The 22,971-nt window shown below is 42.2% G+C and overlaps 1 protein-coding gene, 1 long non-coding RNA gene and 1 other non-coding gene across 5 annotated transcripts in view; 1 reads left to right on the forward strand and 2 right to left on the reverse strand.

Moving 5' to 3' along the window:
• The window catches only part of LOC123387840, a 46,366-nt gene extending 39,366 nt beyond the window's left edge, over positions 1-7,000 (reverse strand). Inside the window, exons 1-2 of one of the 3 annotated variants that reach the window (XR_006602314.1) lie at positions 6,546-7,000; positions 276-365 (exon numbers count right to left, since the gene is read on the reverse strand). This is a non-coding gene — a long non-coding RNA (uncharacterized LOC123387840). The remainder of the gene's footprint in view (positions 1-275; positions 366-6,545) is intronic. The other 2 variants (XR_006602316.1, XR_006602315.1) reach the window with 2 other exon arrangements.
• TRNAL-UAA lies at positions 5,816-5,897 on the reverse strand. Its single transcript has one exon. It is a non-coding gene; the product is annotated as a tRNA-Leu (tRNA).
• A 6,815-nt stretch (positions 7,001-13,815) lies between the features above and the next one.
• On the forward strand, positions 13,816-15,903 carry LOC101684028 (la-related protein 7-like). The gene is given in 3 exon segments (XM_013056246.2): positions 13,816-15,098; positions 15,101-15,230; positions 15,232-15,903. Coding segments are annotated over 3 exon segments (1,596 nt in total). The 5' UTR covers positions 13,816-14,080; the 3' UTR covers positions 15,680-15,903.
• The last annotated feature ends 7,068 nt before the right edge of the window (positions 15,904-22,971 follow it).

Raw genomic sequence — 22,971 nt, forward strand, 5'->3', positions numbered from 1 at the left:
AATTTGGGCAGGCTAACTTCTGTCACTGTTCTGTATTGCCTCTTAGGACCCATGCTGTGTATTTCACAAGGACACATACTTCTGTGTTCATGTACAAAGGATATATTCAACACGCTTCTTAATGGTCCATCTTTTCAAGCAATTTTAAAAATTACCTTTTTCAGTCACTTGTGAGCATCACTATACTATAGACACGAATAAAATGACCGAGAAGACAATCTAACCCCAAAGATAAATTTGAGGTGTGAATTGCGCAAGTACCATGTATAGCCTACCCAGAAGGAAATGATTCAAAGACCACTTAGGTGTTTGCCTCCTTGGGCTTCTTGATCCTGATTCTTCCAATCAGATAAGGCGCACCCTAGCTGCAAAAGAAGAAGGAGAAGAAGAAGAAAAAGGAATGTGAGAATGTCTGAGCCCATACCAAATTAACTATATTTCCCTGTGTTCTCTATTTCTGGCACTCTGGCATCTGGGCCCTTGCTGGTCAGGGAGGTACTGCCTCTGTCAGGGTTAGCTAATTCCTAGAGATGCCAGACACCTCAGAACATTCCCTACACTCCAGAGCGTTCTGACATTATTCAAACTACCAAATCCTAAGCCTGCTTACCCGGCCTCACCCATTCCTTCCTGTGAAAACCACAGTAAAGGTTTTACCCATCCTTTCCCCTTGTTTCCTCATGTGCCCTTCCATGGATGCCATGACTCTGGTTTCTAGGGATTTGTGACTATAGAAAACTATTCCTTTATGACAGTCATGTCTGTGTCTGCGTATCTTACTTGATCTTACTTGATTAAAACAAATCCAGGGTACATCTTAAAACACACATCCTAAATGAGAATTAATATGTGTACAATAAATAGATGAACTGTAACGTGCACTCAGTGAACTTCAAGGCTGTTCATTCATTCCACAGACATTTCTACAATGCATATGATGTGCTGGAGACAATCTGCTAGGCACAGCTTCCCAGTAAGTTCCCAGTACACTCACTCCTTCTCTGCCATGTATTCCAATAAGTGGTTCAGAGACATAAAAATCTATCCACATGAAAATGAAATCAAGTAGTTCACAAACAAACCATGTGGTTCACTGTGGCCTTCTCTCCAGCAGTGGTGTAGATGCAAGGAACCTGGAATTATGTTCTTTGTCCAATACACGGTACCTTTGTACCTGAACAGACTCTTTTTTTTTTTTTTAAGATTGTATTTATTCATTTGACAGAGAGAGATCACAAGCAGGCAGAGAGATGGACAGAGAGAGAGGGGGAAGCAGGCTTCCCACTGAGCAGAGAGTCCAATGCAGAACTCGATTCCAGGCCCCTGGGATCATGACCTGAGCCGAAGGCAGAGGCTTCAACCCACTGAGCCACTGAGGCACTCTGTGAACAGACTCTTAAAAGCTGGAAGCATTACCATTTATCTCATTTGAACAATTAACCAATGTGCAATGTGTGTCCAAGTTGTTCACTAATTAGATGCAATGGTACCTAAAAGCAAGATGTAACACAAAAAGGATAATGAAGATCTCCAAATTCCAACTTGGTACAGAGGACAAAGAAAACTTCTTGTTCGGGATTTCCCAAATTGGGCATGGCTTCTGTGTTTTAAAATCAGTGGCTAACCCAAATCTCTATTCATCTTCAATCTCATAGTTTCTGAGTTTGAAAAAATATATTAAAACAAAGATGATGGATATGATGAGATGAAGGCCCTGTTCATACAATTAAAATAAGGGCTTGTGCAAATTGGGTCAGTGATTTGGGAATCTTTTCAACGGCAGATTTATCACCAGTAATTGAAAGAGAAAAAAGAAAGTCAAAATACTGGCTGAATAGGATAATAGCCTTAATGTGCTCCTAAACATAGTGAGTGTAGAACAACAATCTATCAGGATTTTATAGTCAGTATTAAGCAGACAGAATTTAACACCACAATTTGTCTCCAATTAGCCAGTAGGTGTCACTGTTTAAATGTATTGGAAACAGTCTTCAACAGTTCTATGTAAGGAAGCCCAGCCTAAAAGAATCAAACAATTCTGAATAACTTACAACTCTTTCAAACCCACGAAGAGAATGCTTACAAATCTATACTCCTAATTTGTAATTCAAATTAAGTAGTGATCTAATTTCTTATTGTTAAAATAATTATTGGAAAAATCAGTCTAAGCTTAGTGGTGGTACACCCACAAATGATTCAAATTTAAATTCAAAATCTTTTACGAATCTTTAAAAATAAAGAGTCAATATAATAGGCCTACTTTTCATGGGAAAGTAAAAATGTTTCTACATTTTAGGACAGGATTTCAATTTTTAAGAACTATTGGTCTTCTCTAGGTCTCTCTCTATAATCTTGAGTGAAAGAAAACATTACGTTTCACGTGTGTTGAAGAAGATGGTGTATAATTGTATCTACCACCTAGGTACAATGAGTCTTGTAGGAACTTGTCTGTCTAGGAAGATCGTGAATATAAAATTTTTTTGAAAAATTGTAAAGTGGCCTTTACATACAAGGTAAGATTTCTTCCCACTTGCACAGTGTGGTTCTTCTGTACTCCCACAAAGAATGGCTCCAGAAAAGGAAGAGAACTGAGAGGTATGAAATACCTACCTCTGTAAGAAGGCATTATTATGAGAACAATATTCATTAATATTAATAATATTAGTAATAATGCTTATTATTATTATCACTAAGAAGGCTTTATTATAGTTTATTTAGCCTTTCAACCACTCAGTGGGGTAAGTATTATTTTCCTGTCCGTGAATGAGTAAAGGTAGATTAGTTACCTGGTAAACCTGTCTTACCCCAAAGCCTGGGTTCTTTCTACCGAGTCACCATGTGATTTGAACATTTATAAATTAAATTGTATTCTTCATGTTTGCTGAAATAAATAAAAATTCAGATAGAGAATCCTATTAATCAGAGGAAACCAGTAATAAAACATTATGCAGAGAGGGAAATAGTAAAGCAAAAGAGTCCACCTAAATTGGCATGCAAAGATTGTGGGTAAGTAGGCCCTACATACTAATCAATACAAAACCTCTGATTCAGTGCTGTAAGATCTATTTAATAGATCCTCTTGTTTCTAGACCAGCAGTCTTCAGACATCATTTGATCTCTCTTTGTGGCATCTCAGAGTAATCCGACAGAATTTCAGCAATTTTAAGAAGTATACTCATGAGTTTTTTACCATCTCTGCTATTGCACAGTAACTGGTGAATACAGACTACAAGCTTGATTTACAATACAGTTTCAAAGAAACAAAGTAAAACTCTACATTATTCCTTGCCTATTCTTGGTAGTACTGGTCCATATTTGCATTTGAACATAGTAATAGGAACACTTAAATTAGCACAAGCACCAGTGCTCAGGCTGGAAAGGCTTCACATCAATATGCTGTTTTTTACTCTTGCTTGGTGTTCAAGGGGAAAGGGAGAGGGACAGTGAGCTCAGCTGAACTGGATATGGACTGAATTAAATAATCTTCACCCAAAAATATTTCCTCCCAATTCAATATGCCCCCTTCTTCAAAACCTGTATAGACAGACCAAGAGTTTGTAGTCATTAGAGAACCTTCTAAATGCAACACTAATCAGGTTGCTTCTTGTTTCAAATTCTTTAGTGGACTTCAGAGACCATACTTAGCAATGTTTCAGGACAGCTTACTCCACCTATACCTCTCTTCCTCCCTTCCCAGAGCACTACTTCTCTTCCTTTGGTTCCCAAATAAAGCTGGCACTCTGGGAAAGAGTGAGGGCTTCTCACGCTGCTCCTTTAACATCTTGGACATAATTCGTATTTTGTCATTATAAATGTGATTCATTAAAATCTATCCCTCACTAACTGAGCTTTGTGAGACAGATGCTGGGTTATTGATCTGCATGCCCACGTGCCTAACAGTGACTGGCTCAGAGCCAGTGCTCAGAGCCAGTTCTCAGATGCTGACAGGTCACTCATTTCCAAACTACTTAGACCCTCTTTCTTTTCCTCTTCCCTTCCCTTCTTGAACTATTCAATTCCAAAGCCATTAGATAGGCTCAAGCAAGGTAAATTTTACATTGTCAAGTTTAGGGAATTAGAAATATGGGTAGAAAAACTAAACCAAAATCTGTAGTGTTGCATCAGAATTGGAGGTGATGCTATAAACTCCTGAATATAAATATAAGTAGAGAGTAGATAAATATAAATGTGCACACACACACACACCCCTAATTCTGCCTACTCAGAGGACCTAGGAACAGTAACACATCAAAAGAATGGTTTCTAATTACCATTCTCTGTGAAACAGAACCAGGAATCTTTTGAAAATGGCATAGTCTAGGGCTGAAAATACAAGGTAAGCATGGAATATCTTGGACTAGGAGGTAAGGAAGTGCAAAAGAATGATGGAGACACGTCAAAAGTTGGCTTGAATGGATTCCCCATGGCCAAGTGTGGGACACTTTGAGCATCAAACAAATATAGAATGGATTGTAACCATTTATTCAAATAGGATACCTAAGTGCATATTTAGATTACTTAAGATTCTATAAATAACTGAACAAAATGAGAAGTTTGATGAGTAATAGTATATTTATATAGCTTCAAAGCACTTCCCCCAAATATGTATTAATCACAAAGGGAAGAAGAGTGAATTTATAGTGGTGAAGGTTGGGAGAGTCTTAATCAAGTGAATTAAGTTCAGTTAATAGGACACCTCAAAATCACTCCACCTAGAGGATGCAAGGTAGTACTTCTGTGATACCCTTGCTACCGAAGTACAACCTAAATCTAATGAGACAAATCCAAGTTGACAAAGGGACATTCTACAAAATGACTGGCCTGTCGTCTTTATAAGTGTCAAGACCATGAAAGTCAGGAGACACCGAGGAATTGTTACACACTGAGGAAGCCTAAGGAGATGTGACAAGGAAATGCAATACATTTTTAAACAGGAGCTTTTTACTACAAAAGACAACCGGAGATTGAACGCGGTTTGGGCACTAGATGTAGTAAATTATCAATGTTAATTTCCTGATTTTAATGGCTGTTTTGGAGCATCTAGTCAGTACCTTACTGTCAAATGATCTTAAGTGTTCTTTGCACTGTAGTTGTTTAACTTTTTCTCTGGGTTTGAGATTACTTTCATATTTAACAAGTTTAAAGAAAAAAAAAAACAACTAACAAACAGCTAGACCATGCCGTTGGTATTTTAAAATTCTAAGCCGAATGCAAGTTAGACTCCTCAGATTTTAGAGCTGTGATGCACACTGTCTCCGCGAGGAAGAGCTACGTGCATACAATTAATTTCGCGAAAAGGAAAAAGGCAGAGATCTATCTGTGACTTTTCTGCATGGGCAGCTTTCTAACCAAGATTTCACGGCAGAGGCGCCCGCCCGGCCCGGCCGGCTCTCGCTCGGCAGCCGGAACCCGAGCCCCGCCGCATCGCGGAGTCCCCACCCCGGCTCTGCTCACCCGCGGCGGGCGCCGCGCAGCCGGGACGCGGGAGACGCCGGCCGGCCCGCCGCCCGCCAGACCCCGCCCCCTGTTTTCGCCCCCCCCCCCCGTACCCCGCCCACGGCCCCCTCGCCCCCCGCCCGCGGCCCCCACGTCCGCCGCCCGCCCGCCCTAGCCCAACCCGCTCAGCGCGACGTCTCCCGCCCGCGGGAAACGAAGCCGCGCGGCGTGTATGTTGGGGGGAGGGGTGGGGAAGGGTGCGTCTCTCCCAGCTAGAAGGCGGAATTCTTGGGCCCAAGACGTGCTGTGCTGGGTGAAATTTATGTCTAAAAAATAAATAAAATTGTTAAGTTAAAAAAAAAAGCAGAAAACGAACATCTACCAGGAGTGGGGTTCGAACCCACGCGGACATTGTCCATTGGATCTTAAGTCCAACGCCTTAACCACTCGGCCATCCTGGTACAGGCGAACGGTCTGCTTTTCACTCTTCCTACAAGCTGTATTCCATCGTCCTCGCACCCTCCCTCAAGAATTTCTGAGGATCCTTCGCTGCCGCCTTCCCGGTTTTCCCGTCCCGAGCTGGAGCGGGCTCCCCGCGGGAGCCTCCGTTTCCCGCCGCCGCCGCCGCAGCTCACTGTTGCCCCCGGCCCGCCGCGGCAGCGAGGGCAACTGCAGCCAAGTTCGGCGCGCGGGTGGCGGCGGCGCTCGGCGGCTCGCTGCGGGCGGGACGCCGGCGCCGCCCGTGGTGCTTTCGGTTTCGAGGTGCGCGGGCGCGGGAAACAAACACACCCATACACTTCGGGATTCCTGGGAGCACGTTGGGGAAGCGCGCGGAAATGGGGGTGGTGCAGGGACCGAGCCCAGAGGATAGAGTTTCGTTCGTTTTATTCTAAATAGAATAAACTTCAAGGAATGAGTTGCATGGGCAACAGAACCGCTTTTCTTCTTCACCCCTCACACAGGCAGGAAGTTTGTAAAATTCCTGTCTGTCCTGCGCCCCGCCACACGCAGGGAGTGTGGCACCTGCGGCCCTCCCAGCTGGCTGCGGGCACCACACCCGCGGCACGGCCTCGGGGTCAGGGAGGGCACTCCTCGTTCCCACGACCCACCTGTGCACTTGGAAGTTTAGGTTCTCTTCGGTGCCCGGCAATGCTCTCCCTCCATTCTGCGCCCAGGAGACTCGGTTTGTCCTGTCACCTCCTTTCCCGGGACTGCCATTGCATTTCCGACCACCCGGGACCTCGAATGTACCCCAGAGCCACCGCCTCGGGGTTCCGCAGCGTCGGGGAGCCGGGGGCCCGAGCGCGACCTGGCAGCCGCGCCCAGTGCCCGCGGCTGCCTTTGACCGGGACCTTCTGCGGTGCTGGCAACGGCACAGATTCATCTTATTCGGTGGGACCCCGCCCACGGGCTCTTCCGGCTCTGGGTCACGCTGTAAGAGACCCTGCCCTGCTACTTTCACAAACTCCTGTAACCCTCGAGCATATTGCCCTGACCTGGGAGGCTGTCACTAAGCTCTAAGCACACCCGTGGGCCGTGGCAGCTCTTCTGGGCAACAGCCGGTGGAATTACCTCCCCCCTCACTAGGCCGCCTAACACCGGGAGGAACCAGTGGCCTGTACCTTCCCAGCCTCAACCGTGTGCCACCTACTGAGCTCGAGGCCTGGCCCACCCGAGCACCAGCATGCCGACCAAAACTAAGGGCAGGTTCCTTAGGCCTAGCCCGCTCTGCCGAGAAAAGAAGGCGAACTTAGATTGTGTCGGGGTCTAGAAACATCCCTGGGGTGACGACACCAGATCACCTCCTCCTTCTGCCATCTCCATCTTAAGGCACCAAATCATCAAGAAGCTTCAGATTTCATAAAATTGGGCTTTCAGAATATGAAAGATGGTAATAATAAAAGAACCTACTAAGAACTCACTAATAATAAAAGAGCCTACTGAATGCTCACTATGTGGCAGTCATTGCCCTAAGCTCTTTACATACACTATCTAATTTAATTTTTGAAAACAGCCCTGTATAGCAAGTGTTTACTGAGCTATTGGAGAAGAGAAAATTTCGGTCTGCTGTGTGGCAGGCTGTAATTTTCCGAAGAGGACTACAACAATATCTCCCACCCCACATGTGACTTCATCTTCATCTTCCTGCACTGTGATTTTGACACCCGTACCCTTCTCCCTCACTGAAGCTGGGAAGCCTGTGTCTGTGGTGGAGTAGCGCTCTGTGACCTCTGAGCTCATTCACCTTGTTCTCTTGGGATGCTTGCACTGGGAACCCAGCCACCATACTGTGACAGAGCCGAAGTAACCACATGTACTCTTTCTGGTCAACAGCCCCAAACAACAGTCAATATTAATTGCTGCAAATATAAATGAGTGAAGCTTCAGTTGATTTCAGCATGTCACTGTGAAGTGACCCAGCCTTGGACTCTTTCCAGTTAAGTCCCCAGATAATGGAGCAGGGATAAGCTAGTGTATCCTTTTCCAATTTCTAACTCACAGACTCTCTGGACAGAATAAAAATGTTAAGGTTTTTGTGTGTCTTTGTGCCACTAAGGTGTTTGGTTGTTTGTTTGTTTTTAAATGAAACAATAGTTAATTTAAAAAACTGGGATAGTGTAGTAGAGCACTAGGAGCATTACACAGAAACAGGCTACCTGAGAATAAAGCCAATGTGGGAAAGTAGCACCCCTAGATGAAGAGTCCATATGTGAGTCCATCATTGGAGTCCTTTCCCTCCTCCCTCCTGGAAGCCAGATTTTGGGCCATGCTGCCCTTTTCCAAACTGACATCCCTCCTGGGACTCTTGGGATCAAGGAACATAAGTTCCATCTCGAGGTCCTAGCCACAGGGAGGTTAGGATACAAAGTTCTGACTTTTACCTTAGGAAGCAGGCCTTAAAATGGAGGACATTCCCCAAACATCAGAAGGGTGTACAAAAGATCTGGAAACTGCAAGGCATGACAAATATCCACTTGAGTATTGGAACAAACTGTGAAAAGCACTATGCAGCGACATTTGTTATAACTGACAATATTAGGAAGCAAGTGACAATATTAAGACAAATTTTGCAACACTGAAATGGATTCATGTTCAGGAAATTACATTTGACATACTTCTTATAGGCAAATGTTTTGCTCTGTTTAAAGTATTTTTCACTGTGTGCGTGTGTTTATTTAAGTCATGATATTCTTTATGCATTTTTTTGGTGATTTAAAAATGTGTTCACAAATGCTTTGCTACTCCTTCCTTTAAGAGATGGAGCTTCCCTTGCAATGTAGGCTGAATCCAATGACCCATTTCTAATGAATAGAATAAAACAGAAGAGGTGAGATGCAACCTCAGTCATCATTGCTGCTAATGTCTCAATTTCTCTCCCTTGGATCGTTCCCTCTGGCAGAAACCAACAGTCATTTAATGAGCAGTCTTTTGAGAGACACATGTGGTGCAGAGCAGCCAGCAAGCATGTCATATCATGAGGTCCTGTATGAACAAGCTTGGTAATGGATCCCCCTGCCCAGTCAAACCTCATAACTGTAGCCCTGGCCAACATCTTGACTTCAACCTTATAAGAAGACCCAGAACCGGAACCACCAGCCAAGCTCTGATTTTCCAACCTTCAGCAACTATACAAGATAATATTTATTGTTTTAAGCTGATAAATTTTATGTTATTTCTATGTAGCTATAGATGACCAATACATACCAGCTAGTTTTTAGCTTGGATGATATATTTATGAGCATATATTTTGTTTTCACATATATATATATATATATATAGAGAGAGAGAGAGAGAGAGATTTTTATTTATTTATTTGACAGATCACAAGTAGAGAGGGAGGCAGAGAGAGAGAGGAGGAGGACCCTGGGATGATGACCTGAGCCAAAGGCAGAGGCTTTAACCCACTGAGCCACGAGGTGCCCCCAAATGTATGCTTTAGACAATCTCTAAGGCAGAAGGAAGGACCCAGTGAACAGGGACAAGTACATGGTCCAGGTAAAAGAACATGAGGGCTAAGCTGACGGGTGGTGGTCACAGGGAAGAAAAGGGTATGGATTTGTAAGGAGGAGGAAGAACTGATGACTGGGGGAGTAGGGTATTTGCTAGTGGACAACTGGCAAAGGGTTAAAGAAGGACAGTGTTAGCACATTTTAGGATTTGCAGACTCCTGGCCCATAGAAGGTGATAAGACCATTACTGGATTGCAACATAAGAAGACCTTTAGTTGGAATATATTACGGTGAAGGCCCCTGAAACAGAATAGGAGAGTTCTGTTTGTGAACAGAACAGCAGGGATGTGGGTCAGGTGTCAGGCAGAAGATGTGCATGAGAAAAAAGAATTGGGAGCCATCCAGAGAGAAGGGATGACTGATGAATGGTCATGATTTTAGGGTCCTGGGATCGAGCCCTGCTTCGGGCTCCTTGCTCAGCACAAAGCCTGCTTCTCTCTTGCCCCTGCCTGCCACTCTGCTTACTTGTGCTCTCTCTCTCTACTCTATCAAATAAATAAATAAAATCTTTAAAAAAAATTAAGCTATGTCATATCATTAGGAATATATTATTCTTGGTGACAGGATTTTCTAATTAAGTACTCATAGGTTAAAATTTTTATATCAAATCTTGAGATATATAGTGCACATACATCCTATATAGTAAACAGAATATAAATCAGCCTTTTTTTTTTAACCATAATCAAGGGCTCTCATTATGATAGCAAAGATTTCTCTGAGCTATCTCTAAAACAAGAGACATCAGGAAATCATAATGTAAGGATATTATTTAGACTGTGAAATCAATAGACCTAGTTCAAATTCTAAAGTTTTCCTAGCCGTGTGAGCAAAATACTTAACCTTCTCAAGTCTCAGTTTCCTCACCTGCAAAATGAGAATAATAATGTTTACTTCAGAGAAATGTGAGAATCCAGTGAATTAATGTATACAAAATATCTAGCTGGCCAGCTAGCTAGAGGTAGGCTCCAGTTGGGGTGATAGTCAATATTTGTTTTTGTTTTTTAAGATTTTATTTATTTATCTATTTACTTCAGAAAAAGAGAAGTGGGGGAGGGACAGAAGAAGGAGAGAGAATCTCAAGCAGACTCCCTGCTGAACTTGGAGACTGAGGCTGGTGATACCATGACAATGAGATCATGACCTGAGCGTCAGACATCAAGAATCTGACATTCAACCGACTGAGTCACCCAGGTGCCTGGATACTTGTTACTTTCTGAACGGCCATTCCCGTTTTTATTTTAGGCAAGATAGATGTCTCTCCCCTAACCCAGGGGATGAATTATTGTTGGTCTAAGGCAGTGATTATCATGTCACCCATTATGCCAGTAATGAGTTTATGACAGGGATAAGGGGTTAGCGGGTAAATGATCCAGTTCTGGCCAATGAGAGATAAGGGAAGTTGGTTGAGGGTTCTGAAAAAGATGTTCTTTCTGGATTAAAAAGAAACCAAAAAACAAAAAAAACAGAGCCTGGGGAAGTGAAAGCTTATGCTCTTCCTTCCCCTTTTCTCCTTGCCCTTACTGAAATGGTGTGAAGGTGAAATTATTGGAGTTGTGTTAGCCGTCCTGTGTCCATGAGGGGACAAACCTAGGATAGTCAGTGAATGCCCAAAGATGTCAGAAGGGTAAATGAGAAAGAGATCTTGCCCTTATGACCTTAGTGAGCCACAGCCAACCAGAAACCACACACCTCTAATCTGCTTCTTATGCAAGAAAATGAACATGTTAGGGGCGCCTGGGTGGCTCAGTAGTTTAAGCCTCTGCCTTTGGCTCAGGTCATGATCTCAGAGTCCTGGGATGGAGCCCTGCATCAGGCTCTCCGCTCAGCAGGGAGCCTGCTTCCCTTCCTCTCTCTCTGCCTGCTTGTGATCTCTGTCTGTCAAGTAAATAAATAAAATCTTAAAAAAAAAAAAAAGAAAGAAAAGGAACATGAACATGTCTTTAAATATAAGCCAGTGGCTCTCAGAGTGTCCAGAACACCTGGGAACTTGTTGGAAATGCCAGTTCTCAAGCCCTATCTCAACTCCTTGAATGTACACTTGAACTGGGTGATCTGAGACAGAGTTGGTTTTAGAGTCTCAGTTATCCCAATAGGGTTTCTGCCAAAGCATTCCTGAGCCAGTGCATTCCAGAGAGCTCCTACAGTATGTGTGGAAAGCATGAAGGGGCTCTACAGTGTTTCTGAGAAGTCACTTTTTTGATTCCCCAGCTTTGGCCTGATTTCTTATCATTTACCTATTTCTCTTAGGTAAGGCTATCTCCTGAGGGGATACTTGCTGTCTTCTTGGATTGAAATAGGTATATAAATTATTGTCTGGACCCCGAAACTGCCTCCTCCTAAGGTGTGTCTTGTCCTGAAGAGAATCTTTACTTTTACTTTACCGGAAATCTTTCACTTCCCAGCATCATTCTAACACCTTTTTTATTTCAACATCAGTTGAATGCTTCAGTATCTTTTTTTAAAAGATTTTGTTTATTTATTTGACAGAGATCACAAGTAGGCATTGAACACCATCAACCCTAGGATGTATTTTTTCGTCTAAAGGTAAGAATGGAAAAAGCCATCTGTTGGCTTACGTTGGGGATTCCCAAATACTTGCCAGACACTTTTAACCAACTGAGCCCCACCCAGGCGTCTCTTCCAGACGCTTTTAGATACCTGAACATGGTATTTTTCTGGATTTCAGAGCACAGAGCTGGTCCCTGAGCATGTGTGACGATACCTGAGACTCTTTCCCAAAATTGTTTGTGGTGAGGCTTTCGCAGGTAGCTCTGGGTCATAGATGCCATACAGTCATGCAAGGGGACAGGGGACCGGGGCAAAGAGTAGGGCCTTGTATTACCTCTGCCTCCTACCTCCCAGCTATCTGGAAGTCAACTACTGGGAAGTCTCAGTAGACATTTTGCCAGGGACTCTCGGCTTGCTTTCAGTGAGGCTCTTTACGCCCTCCTCCCCTCTTTCCCAACTTGTCTTTTGTTTTCCAACTTTATTAAAGACAAATTTTGTTTAATGGAGCACTGTGTCAACATCACTTCACTGTGAAAAGCATTTTACATATGTTATCTCATTTTATTCGTTTTATCTAACATCCCCCATTCTTATTTTAGTTCTTCGTTCTTCAAGTGTTCAGCCTCTATCTGGTTTTCCTTAGAGTGCCTTTATATTTCCCTTAAAAACATTCTGGCTTTTTTTTTTTTTAAAGATTTTATTTATTTATTTGACAGACAGAGATCACAAGTAGGCAGAGAGGCAGGCAGAGAGAGAGAGGAGGAAGCAGGCTCCCCGCCGAGCAGAGAGGATGCGGGACTCGATCCCAGGACCCTGAGATCATGACCTGAGCCGAAGGCAGCGGCTTAACCCACTGAGCCACCCAGGCGCCCCAACATTCTGGCTTTTTAATCCTTTTGAATTTTTGCTTATTTCCAGTTTAGTTGAAAATTTTTAAATCTCTGTTTGTGTTTTTATTTTTACATGTGGTAGCTTTTCATTTTTACTTTGTAATTAAATGTGACCACTGGTTCTTGTGACAGCTTGTTTTCACTACATTTATAGTTTAACCCTTATATTTTAATTTCTGCATTTTAGTTTTTCTGAATTTTCTCCCTTCCTTGTGATGTTTTGATTTAAATTTTTCATTTGTTCTTAGGGATATTATTTTACTTGGTCTTTTTGGTCAGTAAGAAATATGGCCTCAGGAAGAGGCAGTGAGAAAGGAAAGGCCACATCCTTGGTCTCCATGGGCTTTACACCAAGGAGAGGAATGATCTAACAAAAGGCAGGGTCTTTCTGCAGCCACTCAGGACAGGGGCTCAGACTAAACTGGTTAGATTTTATTTTAAAATTTTTAGGATTTTATTTATTTATTTGAGAGAGAGAGAGAGACCATGCATGAGTGCCCACTAGGCAGGCACACAAGCAGGGGGAGGGGAAGGAGAGAGGAGAAAGAGAAGGAAGGGGAGAGGACAGAAACAGGCAGACGCCCCACTGAGTGGGGAGCAGGACAGCGGGCTCCATCCCAGAATCCTGAGATCATGACCTGAGCCAAAGTCAGATGCTTAACTGACTAAGCCACCCAGGTGCCCCTAAACTGGTTAGATATTAAGGGCAGGGTCAGTTTAAAAAACGTCAAACAGAGGGACACCCAGATTCTATATCAGATATATGCTGGGTGACCATATAATTTGTCATCCAAACAAGACACTTGTGAAAATGAGAAAAGGAGCCATTAAACATGGTGCAGGGATACAAGGTCTGCACAAGCTGTCCCTGGGTAGCTTATGTATGTAAAAGAAATGTGTGAAAGTTCAAACTCAGATTAATTAGTATCAGACCTGCACCTGGTAGGCATCCATTTTTTTTTAAAGATTTATTTATTTAGGTGCCGGAGAACGGTGTTGCTCACCCTATGACGCGGAAATCAGGACTATAAGCATCTGGAGGCGACAAAGGTGAAGCACAGAATCACCGGCCCCGTATTTTGGGAATTGAACCGAGAATGAAAACTGAAAGAGGAAATCAAGAGAAATCAATGGAAGAAAGTACTGAAAAGAAAAAAGAAGTAGAAAAAAAGAAAAGGTCATGAGTTAAGCAAGTGCTTGCAGATATTGCTAAGCAAGTAGACTTCTGGTTTGGAGATGCCAATCTTCATTCACAAGGATAGATTTCTTCGAGAGCAAATAGAAAAGTCCAGAGATGGTTATGTTGACATATCACTCCTCGTGTCTTTCAACAAAATGAAAAAATTGACCACAGATGGAAAGTTGATAGCCAGAGCACTAAAAAGTTCATCTGTTGTAGAGCTGGACTTAGAAGGCACCAGAATAAGGAGAAAAAAGCCACTGGGTGAACGACCAAAGGACGAGGATGAACGGACAGTGTATGTGGAATTACTTCCCAAAAATGTTAATCACAGCTGGATTGAAAGAATATTTGGGAAATGTGGCAATGTTGTTTATATAAGCATACCACATTATAAATCTACTGGAGATCCAAAGGGATTTGCCTTTGTGAAATTTGAAACAAAAGAACAAGCAGCAAAAGCTATTGAGTTTCTTAACAACCCACCAGAAGAAGCACCAAGAAAACCGGGTATATTTCCTAAGACAGTAAAAAATAAGCCTATTCCTGGGCTTAGTGTATCAGAAGAAAAGAAAAAGAAGAAGAAGAAGAAAGGCTGAATGAAGAAGGAAGACAATATGCAGACCAAAGAGTCAAATATGGACACAACTAAGGAGAGTGACAGTAAAATGAAAAGATCTAGGACAACGTCTGAGGGATCAGAAGTAGAAACAACTGAACCTCAAAAGCCGCCCTCAAAAAAAAAGAAAAAACGGGAAAGACAGGAAGTTTCCGGCTTACCTGTAGTCAGAACAGGGAAGAGGAAGAGAAGTATCTCTGAAGCAGAATACCCAACTCCCAAACCAAAAGTAAAGAAAACAAATCAGAAAGACAACATTAAAAAAGATACAGAAACTTCCAAAGAGAACAAAGACTTGGAAGTCTCTACTGAAGAGGAGAAGGATACGGGAGATGTAAAAGATGGATCGCTTTTAAAAGCAAAAAGGAAGCATAAGAAGAAACATAAAGAGAGGCACAAAATGGGAGAAGAGGTTATACCATTAAGAGTCCTTTCAAAGAGCGAATGGATGGATTTGAAAAAGAGTATTTAGCACTGCAAAAGGCCAGCGTGGCTTCCTTAAAAAAAACAATATCCCAGATAAAGTTGGAGTCAAAAATGGAAACAAACGGAGTACCTACTACATCTGAGATAAAAAATGAAAAAACAAAGTGAAGAAGGTTGTCCTCAGGAAAAGGTTAATGCAGCAGGACCACAGTTTGTGAGTGGCGTGATTGTGAAGATCGTTAGCACTGAGCCTCTACCTGGCAGGAAACAAGTCAGGGATACATTGGCAGCAATCTCAGAAGTTGTTTATGTTGATTTGCTGGAAGGGGATACAGAGTGCCATGCTAGATTTAAAACTCCTGAGGATGCTCAAGCTGTAATAAACGCATATACAGAAATTAAAAAGAAACACTGCTGGAACCTCGAGATCCTTTCTGGCGACCATGAGCAAAGGTATTGGCAGAAGATTTTGGTAGATAGGCAGGCAAAACTTAATCAGCCTCGTGAAAAGAAAAGAGGCACTGAGAAGTTAATCACCAAAGCTGAAGAGATCAGACTTGTGAAGACTCAACAAGAAAGTAAACATATTAGGTTTTCTGAATATGACTGAGAAACAGTTTTGGATCACCTCTTGAGATTTCATTGGATACTTGAACTTTTTGTAGTAAATCCATTTTATTTTGGTAGTAATAAATAGTGTTTTTCTGAATCCTATGTTAATTAGAAGAAACACCTTTGTTCTTTAACTTATAAGACTTTTTCTTTGGACAAGTACATTGTATACCACAGTTTTTCATTAAACATTTTATTTGCTGAAATTATTTATACAAATAAACCTCATAGTGATTCAGTAAATATGTTTTGAACATTAATATATTTTTTTAAGATTTTATTTATTTATTTGACAGAGAGAGATCACAAGTAGGCAGAGAGGCAGGCAGAGAGAGAGAGAGGAGGAAGCAGGCTCCCCGCTGAGCAGAGAGCCCGATGTGGGACTCGATCCCAGGATCCTGAGATCATGACCTGAGCCGAAGGCAGCGGCTTAACCCACTGAGCCACCCAGGAGCCCTTGAACATTAATATTAATTTTGTTTTTATATTACAAAAACAATAATATTTGCAAAAATATTACTACATAGTTTAGAAAAAAATATTTGACAGTGGACGCACTGTACTTCTTATTTTGTAATTTGTTTTTTCCTTTTCAAATATTTTTTCATGTTGATTTATACAGAAACTTATGTGTGATATTTCATTCTGTTTATTGTACTTTCCTTATCTGAGCTTCCACTGAATGGGCCATGTCAACTGTTTCCAATTAAAATGTTAACCTTTAAAAGTAAAAAAAAAAAAAAAAAAAAATTTATTTATTTATTTGAGATTGAGAAAGAAAGCATGCGAGTTTAGTGTGGGGAGGGGCAGAGGGTGAGAATCTCAAGCACACTCCCCACCCAGCACAGAGTCTGGCTGAGGCTTGATCCTTGGGCCCATGAGGTCACAACCTGAGCCCACACCAAGAACAAGATGCTTAAATGATGAGCTACGCAGGTGTCCCTAGACATTTATTAAATGATCAACTACATGAACATGAAAGATTATATCAATTTAAATGTAAGTCAGAATACAGTTCCTGATAAGTGAAACACTTCCATGCTGGGTCAATTGAGAAAGTCCAGACAGGAAACTGTAGCAACTTAAGAACCTGTTGTGCATTTCAGATTATGCTAACCTCAAAATAGTTCACAAATATTAATCTCTTACATGCTCTCTTTCTAATATCGGCAACAATTTAAATTTCATTTCATTTGCTTGTGGACAGTGAAGGTGATTCTGATCTTTTGCCTGTAATTCTAGGAAGATAATGATCCCATTAAGCGAAGGAGGTCCATAGTGGAAAGACAGAACGTTGAGTCTCAGGAACCTGTGGGACATTCGAGAAGGAAGGGCAAGCAGACAGTAAGATATTAAAATCTGGAGCTCAGGTGACAAAGCTAGGCTAACGAAAAAGATTATTGAGTGACTGGCTTAGGCAAATGCCACAGCGTCCCCTGGTGAATTGCAGGCAGAGGGGTGACCCCATCATGATGCTCGTGTCCTCTTACATCATCCTATGGTGTACTTTGCGGGCCCCAGCTGGGTGGATACATTGTGAGCTGAGCCCTACTGCTCAAAAACAATGCTTTTTAAAGGTGAGAATAAGAGCAGTCTTGCAAGCAGGAGAAGAGTCTAGGTTGGCTGTCAGGGGCTCAGGGAGGTTGCCTACTCACGCTGACAGCTCTGGGTGCCTTGGGTGAAGCTAAGATTGTGCGTTTGCTCCTCATCAGGCAAACTGAAGGGAGCTGCTGGAGCCATCGGTGGTCAGTCTTCTGTCCACAAAGGTTTGGAAATTACCACCATGAGAGAGCAAAGCCTTGGGCTGGATGAGGTTGCCCACAAAGAATGTACAGAGAAGAGAGAGTCAAGGGCAGAAGTCAGGACCATTTCTCATGTCAGTGAGTGGCTAACTCATTTGACCCAATATCCTGAAACAGATATGAGGCAACTGTGTTTTTGTGCTACCAACCACTGGGGAGCAACAAATTGCCCTCCTGCTTTTTCTTAGTGGCCTTAACCGCACGTGATGATTTAGTAAGGCTGTGTGGTATGCACGTGCAGGAAATTCTATTTTTTATATTTTCAGCTTTCCCTTTCTAATTTTTGGTCCACTTTTGACACTCATCCCCAGTTTCACTTCTGTACTTCTGGATGCCTGGGGTTCTCTTGCTTTCTGGCCCACCTTCTATCCCAGGAAGAGGTCATCTTTCCTCCCTTTCTTTTTATTTTAAATTTAAAATCCATTCACGCTCCTAGAGTATTCCTTCCAAAAACATGTCCTATAAATCTCTTGATTCGTATGGAGAAGGACTGGGCTGCTCTTGGCCCCATTCTCACCCTACGGTGTGTTCTTCTGTGGGGCCGTTTTCCATGTAGCTCTGAGACTCTTCGCAGCTCGAAGAGCCCAATTTTTGCTAATGAAGCTTTTCGGACATGGGAACTCGTTGCCGAGTTATGTCAAATATTGATAATGGCTGATGCGGAGTGCCAGACACAAGAGGCCCCCCTAGGGATGAGTTCCAACATTACAAGAACAGGCCCTTTCTTGCCTTTCCCAGACAGTTTCACTTTCTCCTGGGGAAGTGCCGTATTTTAACATCTTGCCACTGAGTCACATTTCTTGTTTGGCAGGTTTCTTCCATGAACTGGATTACAACATAGGGATGAAGATTCTGAAGAGAAATTGTGTTACCTCATCTCTGCCCTTTTAAGGGTGCATTAAACTGGGGTAAACCTACAGGGCAGGGCCAAAGAATGAACTAGTTAAACATTCCTAGCTGCAAGAGAAATTCCTGTCTGTGTCCCACGAAGGCTAAATCATTTCTTTTCATCTAGGAGTGACGTTCTTTGTATATCCTCCTCCCCCTGGAGAGGCTCTTCATGATTTGATCCCAAGCTGTGTTTTGCAAAAGCTATAGCACCAGCTGCTGTCAGCCGGAAGGCACCTGGGCACCCCACGCAACAGTGAATCTGCCCTGCCCGTGCAGGGGGAGGGTTGGCAGGGCAGGGCTGCGGCTTTGCAACCCAGCTGAGCTTGCAGATAAAATAAAGGGCGGTTTAGGGTCACAGCAGTCTCTGCTTGGTCTTTGACTCCTGCAGGAAAAGGAGGGGCCTTGCCATCATTTCCCTCAGAGCACACGTGCAGTTGAACATTTTTGTACTGAATAAGCATTATATAGCTCTCTAAAGAGTCTGTATGTATAGATCTCCTAAAATACCTGGGAGAATGGGCTGAGGTCTGACAGGGCATCCTCATCTATACAGAGACGTCAGTGATGAAGGACAGTTTGAGACTGGCGTCCGAAGCCATCACCCTGAAACAGCCTTTTCTGCCTAGGAGCCAAGAACAGGGGATTTTGCCTAAATTACCCTCCCAGATGCCGCAGTACAGAGGAGTGTGAACAGCTGAAACTCAAGCCAGTACATCGTGACCCCAGATTTTAAAAAAAAAAATCTTTATCTTCTACGGCTGAAAGAATAAAAAGAAAATAATTCTTTCCAGATTAGAACGTAGTTTTACAAGTTTCCTTGCATCCAACCCGAGTCTGTACCTTCAATAACTCTTTACCTGGAAACTTCCCTCTGGGCCATGGTTTGCCCCTGGTTCTGCGGGCTTCCCTAGTGAGTCAGACCTTCATTCTCTCTCTGCATAGCCCTTTCAAATTGACCGTTCTCTTGGATGAGTTGTTTTCCCTCATGCAGTTTGTTTTCCAAACCTACCTTCTGCAGCTCACCAAGTCCTACCCTATTCTCAGGATGCTGGCCTCCTCCCCCCATGGGCCCAGCACCCCGCACAGACTTTCCACCGGGCACGAAGATGAGATATTGGGCTTTATGCTATAAAATAAACACATTTTTTACTTAAAATTTTAAAAAAAGATTTATTTATCTATTTTAGAGAGAGATAACGTGCGAGTGAGAGCAGGGGAAGGGGTAGAAGGAGAGGGAGAGAGAAAATCCTCGGGCCGACTCCCCACTGAGTGCAGAGCCCGACTCAGGGCTCACCCCAGGACCCTGAAATCATGACCTGAGCCAAAACCAAGAGTCCTCAGGTGCCCCAACACATTTTTTTTTTTTTTGCCCCAACACATTTTTTAAAGATTTTTATTTATTTATTTGACAGAGAGATCACAACGAGATAGAGAGACAGGCAGAGAGAGAAGGTAAGCAGGCTCTTCACTGAGCAGAGAGCCCGATGTGGGACTTGATCCCAGGACCCTGGGATCATGACCTGAGTTGAAGGCAGAGGCTTAACCTACTAAGCCACCCAAGCACCCCTCCAACACATTTTTTTTAAAGATGTACACAAAGTCGTTCATAACAGAAAGCAAATTCTGAGTATTTCTATTCTGCATTCTGACCACGAACATCGAGTACTATGAAACCAGCAAAACACTAAGATTAAAAAACAAGTAAGATGATACTGTCTGCCCTTAAAAATCAAAAAGCAGTCCAGCAGAGGAAGCCCAGGTTGCTTGGTGAAGAGAAGGGCACTGTTGGCCAGAAGAACACACCTCACTCACTGGCCAGCAGGCCTGAGGTATGGGCGCTGAAATCCATCCATTTCCACCGAGCCCCTCTCCACCCTCCATGACTGAGCGCTGCAGGGACACTATGGTAGCTTTGATTTATCTCTTAGTGTCTCTGTAATGCATTTCTGTGAATTAAAGTTTTGCATGCTGGATTCCCTCTTGGAGTCGACTTCTCAGAGCCCCCGGACTAATATTTTATATTATTATATATTATATTATATATGTATAATATAATTTTCATGCTGTTATTTGTATATTCTAGAGACTATTGTGGGATACCTGGATACAGAGGGCAGATATGTCTAAAGAGTTGCCTCTAAGACCTTGCAAATGTAGAGATACAGACCAGGAAAGATGGAAGAGATTCAAGAGTGGCTTAAAGATGCTTATAATTAAAATGGGGCATAAAATACTTTCAAAATAAATATCAAAAATTAGAGGGGCACCTGGGTAGCTCAGTCGGTTAAGTCGGTTAACTGACTCTTGATCTCGGCTCAAGTCTTGATCCCATGGTCATGAGTTCGAGCCTTGCATCCACACCCAGCATGGAGCCTACTTAAAAAAAAAAAAAAAAGAATTAGACAATGATAGTGTTGGGGAGTTGTTTCTCACTCCTCAATATTTAGGATATCACTGGTTTAAAGGCATCCTATATATTCTCACCCAGATCATCGGGTGAGAAAGCCTTCTTTCTTACCAATATATACATAATTTTTACTGTAGAAGTTTCCAGTGTATAAGGCTATCTCACCCTTCCTTTATAACACATGCTGGTAATAAAGATGCCCAATATTCATATGATGGTGAGGTTGCATTCTAGATCCTCTTCAATTTCCTTTTCTAATAGCTGGTTTTATTAGTTGCAAGAATTCTCAATTCTTGCTATCAAAAGCAAATCAACTGTTACTTTAACAGCAACTGTATGTTTCAAACTATCATCCTGATTACAAATGAGAGAATTCATGCTGCATTAGAGATACTGTTTATATTTCAAAGAGAGGAGTGGAAATGTCTGATGGTGGAAATAGAATGGTGGGATTGATATATAAAATTCAAGATGACAATTACCCTATTTTATTATTTTTAAGCTGTACACAATCTTCCGCAGGTTCCTGTCAAGACAGGAAATCTTACATTGTAGAGCCTGAAACATATGTGCATATGACATTCAACTATAAAGCATTAAGGCTGTTTTTAAATAAATATGAAGCACAAGAAGAACACTGTTTTCTTTCAAAGTCATTATCTTGAAAGGCCATAAGCTTACTCCTGTGATGTCACAGTTCAAACTCTTTTGAATTATTGATCGGCTTTTAAAAAATTCAAACTCACATTATCCTGTGTACTGATGCATCGTAGGTGAGCATCTCTCTTAGTTTTGATCTTTCTGGAGTTGTCACTGCCTATAATTTGTGGTGGTGACTGTAAGGTTTGGCATTTAGCTAGTTAGAAGGAGTCACTGCTCATGTGAAAATAGCTTTAGAAATAGATTTCCACCTTCTGTCCACTAAGGATCTATTATTCTTTGTGATTGGTTCTTTCATTTTGTACATTAAATGATATTAGTATATGAAATGAGTGGCTTTGTCACAAAGTTTTCTTCTTGCCCTAAGTCAACTTTCAGAGTTTGCCAAGAGGGCATTGTGGGATTGGGTAAAGCCAACCTCTGCAGCACCTCTTGGGGGCACTGGAGTACCCTTTCCTGAGGAAAACGCCAGCATTTCACACACTGTTTAGAATGACACTCAGAGCCAGGAAGGGCTTGGGGGAAACAAGGCAGGATGTGAGAAAAGCCAGCTGTTCCTGTTAGTCTGTTGTGACTTGGCCTCTAGAACTGAACACTTTCTGATTCACAGCTTGGGAAGATCAGGAGAACATCCTCGCCAAATTGAACAGAACAGCTGCTTCCTGCTTAACTGTTAATTTTAAGCGGAACATCTACTACTTTTTCAGAACACGTTTGGATATACGAAGGAATAGAAATGCTATAGTGAAAATGGTTTTTATGTGGTAGAAAAAAAAAAGCCCTAATATTCAAAGAAGATAGGTCTTGGTTTCTTTATTCCATTTTGTTAAAAACTATCAACAGAAAAATAAACATTTTTTCTCTCAGAAGTTAATAACTATTAACTTACCATTAGAATTAGCTCTCTCAGTCTACCAAAAAGCTGTATAATAACAATAATGAACATAGATAGCCTTTACTTCTTACAACACCTTGATGAAGTAGGCCTTATTATGTCCACTTTACAGATGAGGAAACTGAGGCACAAACAGGGTAGCTAGTATGAGGCAGAGTTAGGATTTAAACTAAGAGAGGGGAGGTCATGAATCAGTGTGCTTAACTACTATGCAACACTCAGAGAGTTACTAAAAAGCAAGAAGAAAAATTCTTACTTTGTCATGCAACAGTTCACTAACCACTTAGTAAATGAAAGTGTTTACTTAATTCTCCAATGTGAAATGTGGGGAATTAAAAAATACACAGAGCCTGCAAACTCATTTACTTTTATGATTGGTTCTAGGCAAAGAAAATGCTGTATATGTTTAGAGAAGTCAAATTCATGAACCATTCTCTCTCAGGGAAACTAGCTGATGGTCTATATAAATAATATCACAATATCACTTTTCTACAAAGAAAGACAGCAATGGAGCCATGGGAAGGTTTTTTGGGGGGGGGGGGGGGGCAGAAAATTCAGTTAAAAGTGAAACATATCCATGGGGTAGCTGGAAAGAAATTGGGAGAAATCTGAGAGGAGCCCAGTGAACTTGGTCT

This window comes from Mustela putorius, unplaced genomic scaffold (genome assembly GCF_011764305.1).
Source record: "Mustela putorius furo isolate JIRA1106 unplaced genomic scaffold, ASM1176430v1.1 tig00003863_pilon_pilon_pilon, whole genome shotgun sequence".
Classification (NCBI taxonomy): Eukaryota; Metazoa; Chordata; class Mammalia; order Carnivora; family Mustelidae; genus Mustela; species Mustela putorius.